General features: G+C 40.2%; 2 protein-coding genes across 3 annotated transcripts; one reads left to right on the top strand and one right to left on the bottom strand.

Annotated features, from left to right (window-relative positions):
* Positions 1–93: 93 nt before the first annotated feature.
* STKLD1 (serine/threonine kinase like domain containing 1) lies at positions 94–14,363 on the top strand. 2 transcript variants are annotated; one of them, XM_075771964.1, is made up of 19 exons: positions 94–250; positions 764–859; positions 1,343–1,387; positions 2,706–2,780; positions 3,411–3,515; positions 3,723–3,793; positions 4,425–4,540; positions 5,017–5,129; positions 5,231–5,391; positions 5,811–5,941; positions 6,571–6,654; positions 7,987–8,103; positions 8,684–8,818; positions 9,737–9,865; positions 10,971–11,099; positions 12,028–12,156; positions 12,605–12,742; positions 13,055–13,134; positions 14,233–14,363. In XM_075771964.1, exons 1-19 carry the CDS (start codon positions 236–238, stop codon positions 14,278–14,280), a joined length of 1,917 nt encoding a protein of 638 aa, XP_075628079.1. In that variant the 5' UTR covers positions 94–235; the 3' UTR covers positions 14,281–14,363. The 2 variants fall into 2 exon arrangements, with proteins under 2 accessions (XP_075628079.1, XP_075628080.1); XM_075771965.1 differs by lacking the exon at positions 6,571–6,654.
* On the bottom strand, positions 14,138–19,538 carry REXO4 (REX4 homolog, 3'-5' exonuclease). The gene is made up of 8 exons (XM_075771966.1): positions 19,189–19,538; positions 18,510–18,868; positions 18,059–18,214; positions 17,661–17,854; positions 17,147–17,235; positions 16,488–16,562; positions 15,720–15,794; positions 14,138–14,971 (listed from the first exon to the last, which is right to left on the bottom strand). Exons 1-8 carry the CDS (start codon positions 19,372–19,374, stop codon positions 14,870–14,872), a joined length of 1,236 nt encoding a protein of 411 aa, XP_075628081.1. The 5' UTR covers positions 19,375–19,538; the 3' UTR covers positions 14,138–14,869.
* Between the last annotated feature and the right edge of the window lie 52 nt (positions 19,539–19,590).

Below are 19,590 nucleotides of genomic sequence, written 5' to 3' on the forward strand. Positions count from 1 at the left end.
GGCCGCACCGCCCGCGGGGGAAACGCCCGTGAGGGGTCGAGAAGCGGGTGTGAGCCGGGGCTTGGGGCCTGCTCCTCGGTTCTGCCGCTGTGCTGGGGGCTCCTAACGGTGCTTTTTGGTCTGAAAGTGTCCCTGCCCTGCTGGGCATCCACTGCTGACGGTTAAGGGGCTCTCTGGCAGCCCCAGGGCTCTCTCCATACCCGCCACCTGCCTCACTGGGAGGCCGAGCCCCACCATGGAGAAATATGAGGTGCTGCCTGAAGGGCCAGGCCCTGCCCGGCGGGAGGGGGCAGCTGTGGCCCTGCGGGGGGTGTAGGTGGCCCTGAGGGGCAGATGGCTCTGGGGTTTATGGCTTGGAGGGAGTGTAGGTACCTTGGGCGTAGTAGGTGACCATGGGGAGGGAGTGTGAGTGGCCCCGGGAGGCACAGGTGGCCCCGGGGAGGGGCTGTATAGCTTTCCTTGATGAGGATATAAACTGCTCTGAGAAGGGGCCTGCGTGGTCCCGGGGAGGGATGTGCTGAGGTACGGACAGCCCTGGGGGAGGGAGGTGTTCTGTGCAGCAGTGGGGAGTGAGGAGGAAGGCCCTGGGGTGGAGGGGGAGGCCTGTGTGCCTCTGGAGAATTGGGGTGCAGATGGGGGTGCCTGTGGTCCTGCCATGGGGAACTGGAGGTGTGGGGGGGGTGTCTGTGGGAAAGTGGTTTGAGGGGATTTTCTGCCTTGGTTGTTCCATGCCTTGAAGCTGAGTGTTTCTCCTGCCCTGCAGGTGCTGGAGCAGCTGCAGCCGGGGGCACTGGGCACTGTGCTGGTAGTTGAAATGAAAACAGGAAAGGGTGCAGAGAAGAAATATATAATAAAGCAGGTGAGGAGATGGTTGCTAGGAAAACAAGTCCTTTGGCATGTTTGTCATCTCCATGGGCCCTTCTGATAGTAACAGGCACAAACACGTTAGGGAGCTTGGCTATTGGGTAAGAGTAGGCTTACATCTTACTGTGCTGCTGTTTTGAAAATTGGAGGCTTTAGATCAGTTTACCAGAATAATGAGATTAGAAGTGGGGAAAGGGGAGCAGCCTATTTAGGTCCACCCAGTGTGTTTCCATCCCTGCTTACTGCTACTTTGACAGTGCAGATGAAGGACTGGCTAGCTGTTGCAGACTCATTTAAAGCTCTGATTCTGGCTATCTCCCAACAAGACTGCTCCAAACATTAGAGATTGGAGCTATCATTGAAAAATTTATGCTAATTCATACACAATTTGCAGTTCCAGTCATCCTGGCAAGATTGTTCTGACTTAAAGTTTGGCTGTCTCTATTACAATCTCATCCTTTTCTTCTGTTTGGTGCAGGTTGAGTGCATTGAAGAAAAGCAAGCAAATGAGGCCTTGAAGGAGGTATCAGTGCAGTTTTTCTTTACTACTTCACTTACAGAGACCAAAGTCTTAGCAAAGTCTTTTATCTACAAGGATTAACTAAGTAAATAGTCAAGATGTAAATCGGGTAGGACTATCTGAGGGTGTTCTCCCTGCCCTCTGTTTGAGCTCAGGCCATGATTTTGTATTAATTGTTCTTATATTTGAATATGTAGATTCAAATGGACAGCTGTTCTCAGAGGATAGTCCTTTTTCAGGGTTCATATTTGTTTTGTGCTAAAGACAAAATGCAAAGCTCATCCTTTTGGCCTTTAAGCTGAAGGAGGACCTTGGTCTGTTTATATTTTCTTATTAATAACTCAGTTTCTAGTTGACATATTTCATTATATATTAATTTCTCAGAGTTGTTTTTTTATGTGAATGATTTGACTAGTTTTCTCCCTTTGTGCTTTATTGCAAACTTGTTTCAATGCCTTGAGTAGAAAGCAACATCAGAAATACTATTAAAATACCACAATTTGTTTCAACAAAATATGTGAAGTAACACCTGATGGATTAGTCTCACAGTGTCCAGTATGCATGATATCTGCAGTTGAAAATGAATGAGAATACATGTCTGTAGAGATGCTTCATCCTACTTGAGAGGTGACTTCTTTATGTGCTGAGACTGGCTTTACTGATAGAGTTTGATCCAGTCTTTCTGCTGATGCACATGTCTGTTGAAATAAATGGAGTTGTGCCACCTGGGAGTGTGGATCATCTTAGTTTTTCCTGTTGTGTCTGCCCAGCCACAAACAGAACCATATAGGAGAGTAAGTTGAATTCCTTTTACCTGTCACGTCATCAGCAAAATTGTTAAAGTAATTGGTAATTGTTAGAGCCTTATATGGAAACCAACTTCAAGGAGATAAGCATCTCACTAGTGTCATCATATTTTCTGTGGTTCAAGTTTGCATAGGGGTTACTGGAAATAATGGCCATGCTAGAAAAATCATCTCAACTTTCATGTTCTAAGATGTGTTTTCAGGTTTGGATGTAAGGAACTGAAGAGGGTTGTTGACGTATCATCTCCCTAGGGATCAGTTTATATCCTTGAATTTCACAAGGCTATTACAGCACTACATTGAATAGAGTCTTACTGAAATATTTTCCTTAACTTGATGCTTGTACATGCAAATATACAATGGATCTTGCACATTGAAAGGAGTTGATCAAACATGTGACATGAACAATTCAGGAACTGGTTTAGGATATTATTTAAGGATATTATTTAAGGTCCTGTTCAGTGGGAAGGACTGTGTAGCTGTGGGAAACTCTCTATTTTTTTTATTCTATGCAGGCAGAGGATTTGCTAAAACTTCATCATTCAAACATCTGTGCTTACAAGGAATTTTTTGTGACTTGGGATAATGAGGTGAGAATGAAATAGGATTGGTTAAACTGAAACACATGGTTAATGTTGTAGGGCCTGTAAGCATTTTTTCAGATTTAAATTTGGGGTCATTGCTATGAGATGCTAAAAATGTTTATCTGATTTGAAACAAACCTGTTTTTTAACTCCTGAATAAACATGCTGAAAAGCTGTGAAGATGTATGGATTGGAGTCCATGGCATGGCAGTGTTGCATGCTGACTCACAAATTGCGATGTGAATCAGCGTGTGATACTGATTTTCATGCCTGCATGAAAATCATTTTTATAGGAGACTATAGGAAGCTGAAAGCCCTACTTATTTGCATATTTTATTCAGTGCTTATGCAAAGTTTGCATTGATTTTATGGACGTATATTTGACTTGTATTGCACCATATGGCTTTGGATGAAATGCTTTATAATTTTTTTAAAAAAACAACAAATGTGCAGTATTTTTTAATTTAAAAAAGGAGATATTGTCTCCTCTGTGAGAGATTAATCATCTCAGAACACCTTGGTTCACTTTGAACATCACACCTACCTTTTTGGCCAAGTGCTTGGTTTTATCTTTCTTACTGGATATATTATTACCTGCGAACAATTAGACAATTTTGATGGAATGTTTTATTACAGATATCATCTCTGTTCCTTTGTCTGGTAATGGAGCACTCGGGCCAAGGAGATCTTTCATCTGTAATCAAGGAAAAAAGGCACAAGTCAGAAAAAATAACAGACATGGTAAAAAGTACAGAAGAGGCATCTTGTTGAACAGACAGTGTCTCACTGCTTTTATATTTCTTCCTCTATATTCCCTCTTTCTCAAAGTCCTCCCCAAAACCTTCAAAGCACAGTGTTATGCTAAAGGGTGGTTTTGGAAGCTGTCTTCCAAAAAATACTTGGAAGTTTCTCTGTTTGTTACTTTTCCATGTATATTCCCCTCAACAGGTGATTCTGAAGTTCCTGGGACAGATGGTGGATGCTTTGTTTTATATACACAAACAAAATATTTTCCACAGGTGAGCAGAAATCTTGTTCTCTTTGTCTGATAGGTTATTGTTCTTTGCAGTGACTGTTGGTTCAGCACAGCTGTTCACTTAGAGGCAGTGAATTTTACTGTTCCAAAAGGGGAAGGAGGAGGTAGAAATTCTGGACTTCATATATAGATTAGTTTTCTGTGACTTCTGAAGTTATCTATTTCTTGAGTTTTGTCTAGAATTAGCCATTTGAGCAAGGTGTTCTCTCTGATTTTTTTTGCATGCGCTAAAATTCTAATATTTTAATATTAGAATATCTGTTAATGCTTGCAATTTGGTGGCTGTGATGGACAAGGTGTACTTTGTGTATCTAAAGTAAGAGACAACCATTGCATTCCATGTTCAGATAAATTTGTGTCACAATCACACATTTCACAGCATTTCACAGTAAAAGAAGAAAATAATTGTATTTCAGTTGATTATCACTTATACTTAAAGCCCAAAACACACCACAAACAAAAACAATCCCAAACCGCTCACCACTACCCCACGCCCATCCCTAAAAAACCCCCAACAAACCCAAACCTTCTGATGTGTAAAGATGCTGGGAACCTGTAGTTATATATCATTAGGCTCTAATTTCACAGGCTGACAGAAAATGTTTGTGTTGCAGAAATCTCAAGCCATCAAACATACTTGTGACTGGTGAAGATTCCTTCATGCTTAGTGACTTCAGTACAGAAACACTTATGACAGATGAGATGAGATGGAAAATAAGAGTGGAAGAAGGTAGATATTTGGGTTTTTTACTTTATTTTTAAGATTCAGTTACGGTGGATATTTTTAGTCCTCAGAGAAAAATCAGGTGAAGAGGAAAAAATTATCTTCCCTCCCCCTTCTCCACATTATACTATTTGTCTTCTAAACTATGAATAGGATATTCATAGGTGATTGCCTGTAGCATTAATTGTGTTTACAATTGGAAACTATAGATATGTCTGTGAGTCTGAACTGTGCATTAGATATAGTTGGAATCCTTTTTAGCGTGATACATGCGCAGTAACATCTGAGAAAATTGTTCATTCGTTATACCGTGTTCCTTAGTCTTTTGTGGCATATCACCAGTAAAAAATGTCTAATCTCTGCAGAATATGTCTAAATTATTTTTAGACATAAAACAATTGCCTGCAATTCATGCACATGCAAGCAAAAACTGTGTATGGTACAATGCCAGCAGCATTACTGTATGATTCTTACTTCAACAGATTGCAAGTCTTGGATGGCTCCAGAAACACTTGGTTTTTCTTTTACTGAGAAATCTGACATCTGGTCTCTAGGTTGTATTCTACTTGACATGGCGACCTGCTTTGTTCTGAATGTATGTAATAATGTTTCATTATAGATTTAAAATGTCATTGGCTCACTAGGATATCTCTAAACGAGTGTGCGAAAGCTCTACTGATACTATACTCTTTACAGGCAGAAGAGATAACTTCATTACTGCAGGATATTAGACAGGATACCAGCCGTCTTGAGGGAGTTCTGACACTAATGCAAAATGGAGATAACAGCTCTTTGCCTTTATTTCCAATTTTATTTATGATGCTACAGATTCAGCCCAGCATGAGACCCACAGCAAAGTGAGTTCTAGATGCTTTCCCTTTATTTTTTTTGTCCTAAACACCACCTACGTTCACAAAGATGGGGATGTTAGCTACTATTTGAAAGAGATTGTCAAGGCTGCTCATCTTGCTGCCTCAACAAATTGAGTTATTAAAAAAGTCAAAGACTTGGTGTTCATTCAGAAGTTACATTATAAAGTCATGTTACACACAATTTTACAAGCCATTAACTTGAAGCCTAAGCACAGCTTGCTCAGTGTAAGCTCTTTCATTAGCTGTTTTGAAGTAAATTGTTTAAGTTCTGTCAAAAAATAATCCAGTCTTCAAAGAAGTATTGTTAGCTTTTTATAGCAAAATGAAACAAAGCCTGTAGAAAACTTTTTTGTAACTTACCAGTTCTAACTTATTGGTACTGCTTTTGTGTCTCATAATTCTAGGGATCTGACTGATGTTCCATTTATTAAGGAATGCCTGACTGCTGCTGGTGCCTCTTCAGTAAAACTGAAAAAGTCTTTGCCTCCCAAAATAATAGATGTGCTCCTTGAGGGAGGAATCGAAAGTGTTAAAGGTAATAAGGAGAATAAGATTAATGTAATGGTGATTTTCATAGGAAATAAACAGGTGTTTTCCAGTCAGCATGTATTCTACTTGAAAAAGAATTATTGGACATTCATTTTACTTGAAACAAAATGGGATACTATTTGGAGGAAGGATCACTATACAGTCTTTTCTATAACCTTGTAAGATTACCAGCCATACCTGCTGCACAAGTTAAATGGGGTTGGAGATCATTCCTCAGAAAACTGAGGAGCCCCACTTGGTCTGTCTTCTAATATGTTTGCCAGTTTATGCCAAAGGATCTTCTCCACTATTTTCCTCCTAAGTAAGGAAGATAATAATCTGGAAAGACTACTGGAATAATGTACTTAAAGCCTCTATTCCTGCTCTGACTTAATATTCCAAAAGGTGCCCCAAATATATAATGCCAAATAAACAGATTATACAGGTGAATCATAATGCTTTGTAATATTTAAATGTTTAATGTGTTAGGGGGAAAAGATGTACTCTTTTCAACAACCACAAATTATATTATTTTCATTTATTTGAATTCACATCTTGCACAAAATAGAGAAAATTTGAGTGCTTTTTGTAAGTGTTTGTGTCAGATGGTTAGAAGAACTTTCTTGGTTTATGTAGAATTCATGCAGACTTTCTGGGATATAGAAGCAGCACAGGCTAAAGCCATTCAGCACCTTATGAGCTTTGTAAGAGATAAAAGTGGTAAGGCACTATTTTAATTTATTTATTCTGCTCTTTCCTTACATTTTGAGATAAGAGGAGGAGAAAATTTCTCATGACAATAAATGAGAATGAAATTGCTCTCTTCCTATTTCTCATTTTTGGAATGTACTGGAATAGGCCACTATTTGATGCGATTGTGTTGGTACTTGTTTTGTAAATGTTTTTGTTGAACAGTAGAGGTGTTTTAGAGGATAAGAAAAATGGGCACTGGAAAAAACCCAACTTAGTGATACTTTAATTGGCAACTGAGGTGAACTGGCAAAATGACATTTGAGGAAGGTAATTCATATCAGCGTTGGTGCAACGTGGGGGTAATGCCTAGGGCTCTAAGACTGATGGAGCAAAAAGGAAGCTTCATGTGTTGATTTTCTGTGTGTCTAGTAAAGCTGTGTGAGTAAAGACGGTATATTTTATGCCAGCATCTGCACATTTTTCATGTGAATCTTTCAGATCAAGATTAATATTTTCAAAGCACCATGTTAACTCAGTTATAAAATGTGCTGTCATTTGATAGTGATAGCATTTTAATGCTGGCATTGGTTTATGATGTTAAAACACAGGGGTATTCATTTCTGTAGTTGATAAGGAAAAAGAATTTGTTTTTTTCCTTGGTTACCTGTACATTCAACTCTGTTACTGAAGAAATCTTTACTCAGTTATACAGCAGGCTTTGGTTGTAAATATCAAAATAAAAGGATCTTCGTGATTCTCATTCAGTCCTGTTGACTGCAAGACAAGGCAGTCTTGCTTGGCACTTCTGCACCATGGCTTACCGTGACTGATGCTCACGTCTTTGAAGGTGCTCAAAATGGATCCCTAAAATACATCCAGTTTTTCATCAACATTTTATCTTATATTTGTGAATACACTGAATAGCTGTATTAGCTATTCCAAAAGCTCAGTCTTCCTAGAACTAGGAGACCAGGTGAAATACTTTCCCCCACAGGTGCTGAAAAGCATGGGTTTGGGCTCATGCACAACATCCTACCCCATAACTTGCTACGTTATCAGTGAACAATGTCAGTGTGACTTAATGAGCAATGTGCTGGCTACACTTAGCTCATGTAGCCTTGCAGCTGTCTTTAATAAGAGACATTTCCCACAGAGACTACAAAATTCACTCTGTATTGTTCCATCTATACTTGCATTTTGTTCTCTTTGATTAAGAATGTTGTTCTGCCATATCACATCGTCCGTAGGGACTCAGATTTATTTGAAACTGGAACTCTTGTGTTTTGGAGTGTAGATACCCACTGAGTGTTATAAACTCTGTAACTGAATGTTGTCTCAAATAACTGCTTTTCTCTACAGCCTTTCCCTACCTGCTAACGTTCGCAGAATTCATCACTTTTGCCATGAAGACTCATACTGATTCTCTGAAGTTACAAGTAGATGGTTGCACTTTATTGCTTGAAATTCTTAGTCAAGGTACAGTTGTGAGACTTCCAACTTATGCTGGGTAATACAGCCAATCTCTTGTAAAGTTAAATGTAGCAGATAAGGTTTGAAATGGGTTCAGTAATCATCTTAGGGGATAAATTTAAAGTAATAGAGGATTTTAACCAGCTTTAATAGGAATCTGGATTCTCATGGACTTTCTTCAGGACTGGCATACACGAATTCTGCATTAGTGTTAATTTTAAACACGGGCTCCTGATCTTAGGCTAAGTTTGTTTTCATATTATGTAGAGTGTTACTAGAGTGCATAAATAAGAGACTCTCATTGTTCTGGTATTTGAATTTGAAACCATAGAAGTGTTTTTTGGTCTTTTGTGTGGTCCCTGCTGTCACTTTCTTGGCAATTTACCCCAATAACACCTGATAATGATACAAGCTTGAAAATAGTGAGAATTGTGTTTCAGAAAAAGAAAATTTAAAGTAACTTTTGGATATGTTATGTGAAGAAATTTTGTTAATTGAATGTTTTACTTATGCTGACAGCTGGGGCTTCAGACTTCATTCAAAACCACTGAAATCTTTGTTCTGGTCAAATGTTTACTTTTGGTAGCTCTCGAACAGGATGTGATGATGGCCCTGGATGAAAATGTGACCAGCTGTCTGTTAGATGTAGTGAGAAAACACTCTGAAAATGAAGAGTTACTTTCATTGGTCTGCACATTATTGATGATGATTTCAGCCAGTGGTGGGTCACCTTGTTCATTTTGGGGGATTATTCTTCTATTTCTAGCTTTATAATTTAATCCAAGATATAATGCAGAACTTGTGACTTCACTGAGAGATATGGATGTCTGTAGGTATTAGTTTAGTAGTGGTAATATCAGTAAGATTGACTACATATTGGGAAGATAACACTCCTGACAGTATAAGATACACTGCTGAGGCTTCAGGTACTTACAGAATTGTATCTATTGGAGTGGTCCTGTATTTCATCTTGTTTTGGAAACAAGTACAAACTGTGCAAATAATAGTGCTAGGGAAAATGAGGGCGTAGAACCTGGATTCTATTTTTGGCTGTGCCATGGTGAATTGAAACCATTCTATCTAATTTCTCTACTTTATTTTTTCTCCTGAGATTGTAATTGCTAAATATTTACAGTATTTTTATTTGTTTTCCTTGTCAGTTCAACAGTCATTCAGATGACTGTTTTTATAAATGGTTACAGAAGGATTTAGCAGCAAGGGGATAATCTTAAAAAAAAAAAAAGTACAATGTCATGTACAAATAAACTTACCATCTCAGACCAAACTATTTTTATAGACTGTTGCCAAATTCTGAAGCTGAGGTAGCTTGAATTGCTAAATTGTAAACATTTGAAAAACAGTAATTTATATCCTCTCAGTTCCTTTTCTGCTCTGTAAATTTCAGACTTGTAAAGAAAAAGCGTAGCCAAACAGCCTTTTGAAAGGGTCACTTGTGCTAAACACTGAAGTGCATCTTGTTAAAGAATTCAGTCTGTTCTCTTGCTTGCTTTTGTCCAGCTGATGGTATCATGTTACTGGTTTGTTATCACCATTTAAATATGGTTAATAGTGCTGTCTGTTGCGAGGACAGTGAGTAGGACAAAAATACCAGATTCTATAGAATATCTGTGTTTTTCAGAAGTTGCTGCAGAGAATCTAGGGAAAGCTGGAGTAATTCCAGACCTTCTGTCAATTGTAAGAAAATTTCTTCATAATGAAAAGATCTGCCTCTCTTGCTGTGGAGTGCTGTGGAGCTTGGCTGTGAGCGGTAAGTAGAACACAGCAAGTATTGTGCCCAGACTCACGTGACTGGAAGACAGCAGGTATTGTGCCTAATTGAGTTCAGACATCCTGCTGCCGGGACTGGATTTTTCTTCGTTCTCCCCTTCTGGACAGGTATCTCCACAGCTCTACTAGAATAACTTGTAAGTCATCCAGAATTAAATGAGGGAAAACTGAAAACTAATGCAGACTTTTTGGCAATGCTTTTTGTGATAAGCTGTCAAAGTCAATCTTTACTGCTTAGGCCAAGATACGGCTTATGAACAGACTGTCAGAAATGAAGGGTACGTGTAGTTTCTGGTTTGTCAGTCATGTGGTTTTGCTCTGCTCTTGGCAGAGGGAGTGCAGTGCAAACAGCATATTAGATTACGTATCAGAATAGCATTTGGAATTAACAGCATCTTATTCCTAAGCATCACACTTCTCTTGGCAGCATTGGGCTAAATCTTAAGTTGGACATCTAGAGACTTGCTTTTCCAAAAGAAATGTGATTGGCAAGGTAGCAAGACTACTCTCCCATTGCCTTAGGACTAAGCCAGCATCATCCCACAGTGTTGAAGTGCTGATTGAGCTGACCCCTTCTTATGAGACCATGCTGGGAGTTTTTTAATGGGATTTGTTCCTGTGACATGGTCTTGTATAGGTATGTGGTACTGTAATCATCAAGGAAAGCTGGAAGCACAGAATGTGTGCAGTTATATTTGGTGTGTTTTGTGCAACAAAACACCTATTTCATTTATATGACCAGCTAAATATCCATCCTGCAGACCATATTCTGTCAAAAGGGTGGTTATTTTTGGAAGTTTCATGCTGTGATCCCCATGTATAATTTAAATGGCAGAGAAAACTGGTTCCTGGAGAAGTTCAGCTTTCTGCAATAAATGTTACTATTAGTCCTGTAAAGCTTCATTTGGTTTTGTACATTTTAAATTCCTTCCCTCTGCTTTTGTTCATACTAAAATAATATTGCATTACTCCAATGCCATCACCCATTAAGGTTTTACTGCTGTAAGTTGACATGCAACATGCTTGTATCATCATTACTTGATTAAATAACTCTGATGCATTTCCTTTTTGTTATGGTAATTCAGAGAATAATGTAGACCAAGCATTGCTGAAAAGTGCTGTCCCTGTTACCTCTGCGGTCCTTCAAGAGCACCTCCGGAATGGAGCAGTTACGGAGTCTGCTTGCTCTGCTCTATGGGCATTGTCGCTCCAAGGTGTGTTTTCCTAGCTGCCTTGTCCCTTGTGCGTGGCAGAGGCTAGTATGCCAGACACGGCTGTCTGTCGGTGGTGATCCTTGAAATACAGGCTGCTTGGCCTCAGCAGGCTCTGCAGATGGCAGCAGAGTTAGGAACTTGCCTCCTCTCTTAAGCAGTTTTCTGTGCACTTGGTCTCTGACACTCCCTAATGAAACTATTTTTGAGCTGTAGCAATTATATAGGGAGATGTTGGTGATAGGTACTGTAACGACGGGCAGCTGCAAGAACCTTGTTGTGCAGAGCATTCTCTCTGGCTTATCTCTTAAGGCCAAGAATCCCGTTTGTGTTACTCCTTTGAACTCAGTGTTAGTGTTGTGCAGCATGGGCTGGGAGGTTTGGTTTTATGCCATTTGCTTTGTAAATTGGGAACAATATTTCATATTAAAACCATCTCTCTTTCATTTTGTGCACTAAGAAACACATCCTTGCAGTACTACTCCATCTTATTTCTTCCTCATGCAAGAATATTGCTGTATGTTTACTAACTGCCCTGCGCTCATACCATTGTTCCACTAGGAAGAGCTGAGTAAAACACCCTAAGGAATCTCGCTTTAGTACCCACCAGCAGAATAAGTCGAGTATTCAGGACTCTCCATTCCTTTTGGCTTGGAGAATGAAAGGGAATTTTCTTATAGAAGATGTATCAGAAATTTCTCCTAGACACCTTGATCAACTCATGATAAAACTTTGTTGGGCCTTTTACTGCAATACAGGTTTTCATGTGCTTTCTTTTTAACCTTGATTGCATAATTAAAAAGTCATTTCAGAAACAGGCAGCAGAAGTTGAAATGCTGATGAGTGTTTTAAAGGCTTTTGAATATATTGAAGTTCTGGGGGTTTGCGTGTGTGGTTTTTTGTTGTGTGTTGGTTTTTTTTTTTTTTAAAGGTTGCTTAACTGAAAATGAGTATGAGCCCACAACAGCTCTTCTGCTGGATGCGCTCAGGATGAACCCAGAAAGACCAGTGCTGGTGAAGAACGCCTGCCTGGCATTAGCAAGCCTTCTAAGGCTATCTGGTAACATTCAGTGATTCTTTTTTATTAATTGCAATTCAGCTCAGAAGTGGATGTTTCTGTATAGTCAGGAGTTCCTAGTGGGATTGGGATTGACATCTGCTCTCCCAAGTTAATCTTTCCTCATGGGACTGGAAGAGGAAATAGTGAAACTGGAAGTGTGAATTTTTTCTTCCCATGGACGCAGCATGCATGTATGAGAAGTATTAGATCAGCACAATCTGATCTATTAGTAACTTGAGTGTTGTTACTTATTTTACGATGAAGTTGTTTCAACTGTGTAAAAGGGGTAGAGCTCAATCAATGTGAAAACATTAGGAAGACTGAAAATAATGGGCCTGACTTTCTGGAAAAATATTACGTGTGCGTGCTAGCTGGAGCAGGGGATTGGAGAGCAGATAATGCAGCCTGCAGCTACCCATTAGTCCAGCAGTGTTTGTCTTCCTTTCAGAAATAGCAGCTTTGAGATTTATAACGGATTCAAGAGGCAGTGGAATAAAACTGATCAAAGATGCCTACCACCTTCACTTCGATGATCCAGAAGTGGTAGAAAGTATCTGTGTGCTGACTAATGAGATGGTTCAGTATGGTGAGATGGTGGTGTTATTTATTGAGTCTCTTCCTCTCCCCCACCCCCAAAACCGTAACAGCAGCTGCTCAGGGACATGGTAGTTGCTCTCAAAGACTTACTACATATCTGAGAAAGGAGGATGAATTAGCACTGAGAGTTCATCCCACTTGTTCTTGAGTAATTATAAATGCCCCTCTGATGTTATAATGTAACATCATCTTGCCTTTTTTTTGTGTAGATCTGTCCTCTCTTTGCTCTCCTTTAGCTCCTGCTGAAACCATTGGTGGTTGTGCTAGTAACCATAAATTATTCTGTTCATTTACATTACAGATGATGTTGTGCTGGATATGGTGTCCCAGAAAATGGAAGAACTGCTGTTTGAAATAAAAAACCGTTTTCCATCTAGCATGGTATGTAGAAGTCACTGAAATAATAAAGGGTGGATGCTTAGTATATTTCTGGTATGGATTTTATCAAACAGCTGGAACTACATAGTGCAGAAATTTACAGAATTATGTGTATATGGGGTGAAGAGCAAGTTTGTAAGAGTATTTCTAACTACTGGAAACAAGTAGTTGGAAGTTTTTTCTTTATGCTGTAATATTTTAAAACTACGTTGTGGTCTCTTGCAATGTTGCATTGCATTAATGTACTACGTTCTTCATACTAAAACAGGTTAAAGTTTACAGGAATAAAGCATAAATATAGTACATCAAATTATTTTTGCTTCGTAAGTGACATCTTGAAAAAACGAAACAAAACCAACAAAACAAACCCTTGTGAGAGTTTGCCTGAAGGTTTAACTTATATTAAATTCCAACAAGTATACTGAAAAACTGAAAAAAGGTAACTGTTGAAACACCAGAAACAGCAGTTATTCAAGCTATTTAATGTGTTACACTAATATTTCCTTTGCAATGGCTTGCTGTCAGGAAACCAGTGATTACAAGTTCTTTCATCAAGCCAGTAAAACTGGTTAGTTTTATAACTTTGCTCTTTTTAGTTAGGCATTTAGCCTGCTTACATAATTTGTCTTGAACAGTCACACGCAAACTTGTTCTTCAGTGTCTCCTGCAGGTGTTGCCTGTACCACTTTAATGAATACTGCAGCTATAAGGTAGTGCAGAAAAGAATCACAAAAGAGAAGCAAGCTCCCTCCTCTGTTATAAACAATTTGTTGTTCCCTGTGTCCCCTGCTGACAGCACAGACTGACAAGACCAGAACACTTGTTCTGGCAATACAGTGTGTGACATGCAACTGCTAAAAGCTCTGAAACCTATTCCTTGCTGTCTTCAGTATCCATTTAGATTATTTAAATCACAGCATTCATATTCAGCCTGGTAATTGCAGTTGCTTTGGGTTTTGCAGAATCAGACCCCACGTATGTTTACAACACCACTCACTTTAAAGGCCTATGTTAGACACTGTTTTTATTAATAAAGGAATATAAAAATAAGTGAAGCAACAAGGTAATCTTGTATTTGACAATTCTCACATTTCTCTCCAGGAGATAATGACCCTTGTGGACACAACGCTTTTGAAACTGCAGAGGTAAAGGAAAAACTTTTTGTATAACAACAAGACTTGTACACTCCTGGTTCAGATGTAAAAGCTTGGAACCTCCAGAAAGATTTTTTTCTCACCAGCAAGGTTAATATTGGGCCACTAATAATACATAAACAGTTATATATTATGTTGATTTAGGTACCACAACTGTGAGACTAACAGCAATAATTAAGAATTCACCTTACTTTGTAGACTTTAAAATATTTGAAATAAAGATTTTTAGTCTTGGGAGTTTCAGCAAAGCCATGACAGTTTCTTTGTTCATCTATCATAATTTAAAAGCACTTATTTTTTGAGTTATACTGTGTATATTTCCTTTGCAGAAATTTTACTGGTGAGGTACTTGACAAATGCTGGCATTTGTTACAAGTATTGTTAAACACAGTACTAGGCATTAAGCATAGGTACCATCCAGAAAGGGGATACTAGCAGTAGTATGGCAGCATTCATGGACCAGGTTAGGAATTATTGTCTTTTGACTGATTTTTATAAGTAGCTGCTGTCAGTTCTCTAAATTTGACCTGGAATGTGACATGAAACCAGCAAATGCTGCAGATAAAAACACAGGGTACAATCATTCAAGTTTTACAATTTTTGTTGTTAGATTTGTTCTTAACAGCAGCTTCCCATTTCTTTTTCTCTAAGGTGTACAGTCTCATAGCTGCTTGTGCGTCCTGAATCTAAAAGAGAACGGAACAAACAGGAGGCTTGATGAAACATAGCTGACATGGCTTAACAACACTATTGTTAATAAGTAGCTAAATCTTCCCATCATTTTAATAATCCTTGCAGTTAACATTTCATAATCTCTTTTTAGATTTAGGTTCTGTGACTAGTGGAAGGGGATGAATTTGTGTTCAGAATGCATGGCTCACTGCAAGGCTATGCACTTCTTCCTGATTGTGACTTGGAAAGCCATAATGAAAACATACTTTTGATACAGTATCTTGCAGATACCCCTACAATTTGCCCTGCTTCTTCTATGCATTCCTCTATTATAGCCTCCCATCCACTGAAAGAAGGGAGCTAACTGCTGAGATTCAGTAGTAGGCTCTCACACTATTTTATCCAACCCGCCATAGTACAACAGTGCAGAATGCTGCTTTTAAGGTAAGCAGTCAATACTTAACTTTTTTTTCTGCCGGGATCTTAACAAGAGTTAATACTTAAACAAAATACAGTTGCCTTGTGCAAAAGTAGTTCATGAATATAAAGAAATAACCGAAGTGGTATGAGACACATAACGGCAAGCAAGCTTAGATGACAATCTTACTTGTCTGTATGTATGCTGATGTCCAAGCAGAGCTTGCTAACTTTCACTGAAAGGCTAGAATGAAGCCACAGCCTTCTGGATTGAACCTGGATCCTACAGCTAATGTGTAGTACCTTGCTGATCTACCCACAAATCTATGTTCTGATGATACTTACTGAGCAGTGCTCTGATGTTTGCACTTGAACATTTAGCAATCTCTCACAGAGCAGTTTCAATGATGGCCGTCCATTCTAGAAATAGAAAAGACAGAATCATGCTGTTATACACTACTTGAAATATATGTGTGTATATATATATAAAAAAAATTTAAGTGTATTCCTTAAAGTATAGTGCATCTCAGCTTCTACTGGTGAACTGGCAAGAACTACTCATGAATTATGACATTTGTGTGCACTGCTGAGAGGATTTTCTGTGTGTTACCATAACTCCAAGACTTATGTTTGGGGTGCTTTGTTGTGAAAAAGAAAATCTGAGTATATTGTTATGAAACGTAAAATATGTCCCCATAATCTCAACCTTTATTCCTGCAGTCCAAGCAGAAACTTGAAGCCATCGAATTTTTTGTATCCCTATGGTAATGATACTAAGAAGATGACATAGGCCTTACTGTAAGTAGAAGTGTACCGTCTTAGTTTGCTCTCCAGAAAAGCCTTATGAAGACCATGCAAGTGCTAAAGAACAGGAGGACTGCTGAATTTTGTGCACAGTTATTACTGCTTATGTTTGTACTGAACTAAGCAGCTTACTGATACATTTCAAACACTACATAAGCATTCAAATAGACTAGGATTTTCAAAGGACAAAGAGCAGGAATCCCTGTTTCAGGTAGGAAAGGAGGAACAGGGCCAGGTAGGGGCAAGCGTAGGAGTGAACTAGCAGCTCGAGTCAGTTAACTGAGGCACAGCTTCCCGTCAGGTTCTTACCTTGACTCTCTGTCTGAAAGGCTTGTATCTTTGTGTGTCACGTATTTTCTTCTTAGGATGATCGAGAAATAGGACCTAGAAGAAATTATACTTCCAGTCCAAAGTGTGCTGTTGCATGGAAATTTATACAGCCAAATATACAGCTTCCTGTTCTTTCCTTCAATGTGTTATAAGAGAGTTCAAAACCACGAATGGACAAGACCAAGATCATCCAGACACTGGCTGGATTCAAAAACCACAGTTCTACTTAGCATGAGAAACAGAACTGAATCTGGAGGTACCACCTGAAGAGACTACCTGCAGTGCTGGTATAGCATAAGATACCTGTCTCTGGTAACAATGACCAGCCTGTTGAGCTTTGGGGGCTAAGCAAAGCACGCAAACAGGTTTTTTATCATTCTGTTTCTTTCCTGGCTCTTTAGCAAGTAGATGAGCACTATTAGCCACAGAGTTTGGAAGCTGAAGAACTTGAGTGGGCAAGTGACTACGGCTGTACTTGGCGCTGCATGAAATAACAAGAAACTGAGATAAGAGTGATAAAGCTGTAGTTTCTAGGAGTTTAGGTGTGTTTAACTGATCAAGAAAGATATATTAGAAAATTAATCAATCTTAATTTTTTGGAGCCTTATCTTCAAAATAACAAACTTGCAGCCATGTACCTTTAGATCATTGCGTAAAGCGTGTCCAACTAAAATCCTTCCATTCAAGATATCAGCAACCTCCTTCTGAACAGTTTTAAAATCTTCACCTAAAAATACCACACAATGAAATACTTTCCATTAGATGAATAAGACAACTATGCAAACTGCAGTTAAAATGGTGCATATTTTTTGTGAAGGCTGTGGGACTGTAGTTACACAAACTTGCACAGTACACTAAATCCTCTGCTTGTTACAAGAGCATAGAGAATTCCATAAAGAGCATAGCACTAAGAGGAAATAAACTTCCTGTTATTCCCATACCATAATCCACAAATTAATTTCTTCTAGGGCATTAGTGACCACTGTAAAAAGTACTTCTTCCCACAAGTTTTCTTAGCATTCAGACTACATTTTGTTTTTCATTTCCCAAAATAGGTCTAAAACTTATCCAAGCTCAGCCAACGAGGCTTCTGTGATAGCCTGTTAAATTCTCCCTCCTTAAAGAACATTTTGGGGGAAAAAACCCTCCTACCTGTTTTTATATTCTCAGGGCGTATGCCACTAACAGCTGTTCTGTAGTCAGTCACCTCTTCTGTAGGCTTGACATACTTGTCATAAATGCACTTTCCAAACTGGTTCACGATGGACACACGAGCCACAATACTGTCTTCACCCTTGGGTCCCACTCCCACCATCTCGCAGTCCATGGCTACAGCTCGTGTCAGCCTAGAAGACAAAGGACAGCCTGGTGACACCTCTGTGACAGGGAGTGCACAGGGGAGTTCACAAGGTTCAAACGGGGAAAACTCAGCAGTTGGTCTGTCAGCAGACTTGGGGAGATGTCAGCTTATGCTGTGCACCTGCAAATCAGTTATTAGAAGATAATCTTGGTGCCTCTGCTGACATCCTTCCCACTGGAATGCCACTCACCCTTCAGAAGCCTTTTCTTTAACCAGCACCTGCTCCACAGACTGTTTGGATTGGCCCATTTCAAGCCCCAGATTTCTTCTAGCGATTTTTGCCGCTTCAGGTCCTATCGCTGCTTCAATATCTTTTGGATCAACGTCATCAAACCAGATTTCAGCCCTGGTAAGTACAGATTTAATTACATTTAATGGTCTTAAAGCAGTCTTGCATCTTTATAGTGTAGAAAAAGCATATTTATTTTTTAAATCAAGAAATTAGCTCTGTGAAAATTAGTATCATATTGTCACCTACACAGGTTTGTTGCTATATCTGAGGAGTAGGGGCAGCATGCATCTTATTTCTCCTAAAATTTAGTCTGGAAGAGTGCAGCTGTTTTGAACGTACCACTCTGTGCTCCCTATGTACACCCTCCAAAATAAATATTCACATACACATGTATTCCTGAAGTACTCACTCTTTGGGTTGCTGCTCCGCATGTTCTTCAGCTTTCCTCCTCTTATGTTTTATATCACCTTTCTCCTTTAAAATATTGCCATTTTTCTTTTTTTCTTTGCAGCCTTTTCCATTGCTTTTGGTGCCATTTAAATTCTTATCTGTTACAACCTTCTTGGATTTTGGCTTAGCCAAAGGAGGATTGTCTCTAGCAGAACCATCGTCTGTTTTATTTGTGGATTTGGGCTTTACCACATTCCCATTCCCATTGATAGCTGGGACTTCTTGGCTATTTCCCGCTTGGAGTGGATGCTTCTTTTTGGTGTATGTTTGACATGTAGGGAGGGACTCATTGGAGCTATTTGCCTTTTGTTTCAGTAGCTAAAATGATAAAAAAAAAAAAAAAGGAAAAAGGGATTATCTCCATCTGTTTCTGGCCCCGCCATGGTTCTGAGGGCTCTTGGTGTTCTGCCTCGGAGCCAAGCGGCCCTGCGCTCTCCAGCTGGCTCTAGGGGAATTACCTGCTACGGGACGGCCCAGATCCCTGCCCGAGCCCTTCAGTTGTCGACACAAAGATTATTATTAATTTTCGTAATCACTCCCTACAGCGTGGACTGCAGTCAGAATGACAGCATGGCCCCGGCCCTCCCCGGGCGGCTTCCCCGGCCCAGACCCCCGGGGATGGCTCCGGCTCCCCTCACCTCCTGCAGCGCCTTCCAGTTGGAGGAGAACTCCCGCGGGCTGCGGGGGGGAGCTGCGGCCGCCATGGCGGGGCCTTTCGGCGCGGCCCCGCGGCCGTGCCAGACCTTCCTCCTCCTCCTCCTCTTGCCCTTCCCGCCGGCCGCGGCGCCCGCCGTCTCGGGCTCCACGGGGCTCTGCTTCGCCATGCGGCCCGACCCCTCTGCGGGCCCGCCGGGGCGGGGGAAGCGAGTCCCAACCGGGCTTGGGGGCTACCGCTCTCCGCCACGCCGGGACCGGGACCGCGCAGCGACGCACCGGCCCGGCGGGGAACGCAGACCCGCGCTTCGGTTCCGGGCTGTGGGGCCTGCCCCGGTGAGGGCCCGGCGGCCGGTGCGGGTTGGCCGGGCAGTGGGTGTGGGGCT

The sequence above is a fragment of the Balearica regulorum genome, chromosome 20 (assembly GCF_011004875.1).
Source record: "Balearica regulorum gibbericeps isolate bBalReg1 chromosome 20, bBalReg1.pri, whole genome shotgun sequence".
In the NCBI taxonomy this organism is placed as follows: domain Eukaryota; kingdom Metazoa; phylum Chordata; class Aves; order Gruiformes; family Gruidae; genus Balearica; species Balearica regulorum.

Excerpts from the sequence above, each read along its gene's own strand:
- STKLD1 (XM_075771964.1), top strand. Across the intron at positions 3,516-3,722 it reads CAGAAAAAATAACAGACATG|GTGATTCTGAAGTTCCTGGG; the intron begins GTAAAAAGTACA and ends TCCCCTCAACAG. Across the intron at positions 8,819-9,736 it reads GATGATGATTTCAGCCAGTG|AAGTTGCTGCAGAGAATCTA; the intron begins GTGGGTCACCTT and ends TGTGTTTTTCAG.
- REXO4 (XM_075771966.1), bottom strand. The coding sequence starts at position 19,374 with ATGGCGAAGCAGAGCCCCGTGGAGCCCGAGACGGCGGGCGCCGCGGCC. Across the intron at positions 15,795-16,487 it reads CTTTCAGACAGAGAGTCAAG|AATGGACGGCCATCATTGAA; the intron begins GTAAGAACCTGA and ends TTCTATTTCTAG. Across the intron at positions 14,972-15,719 it reads AAACATCAGAGCACTGCTCA|ATTCAGGACGCACAAGCAGC; the intron begins GTAAGTATCATC and ends GTTCTCTTTTAG.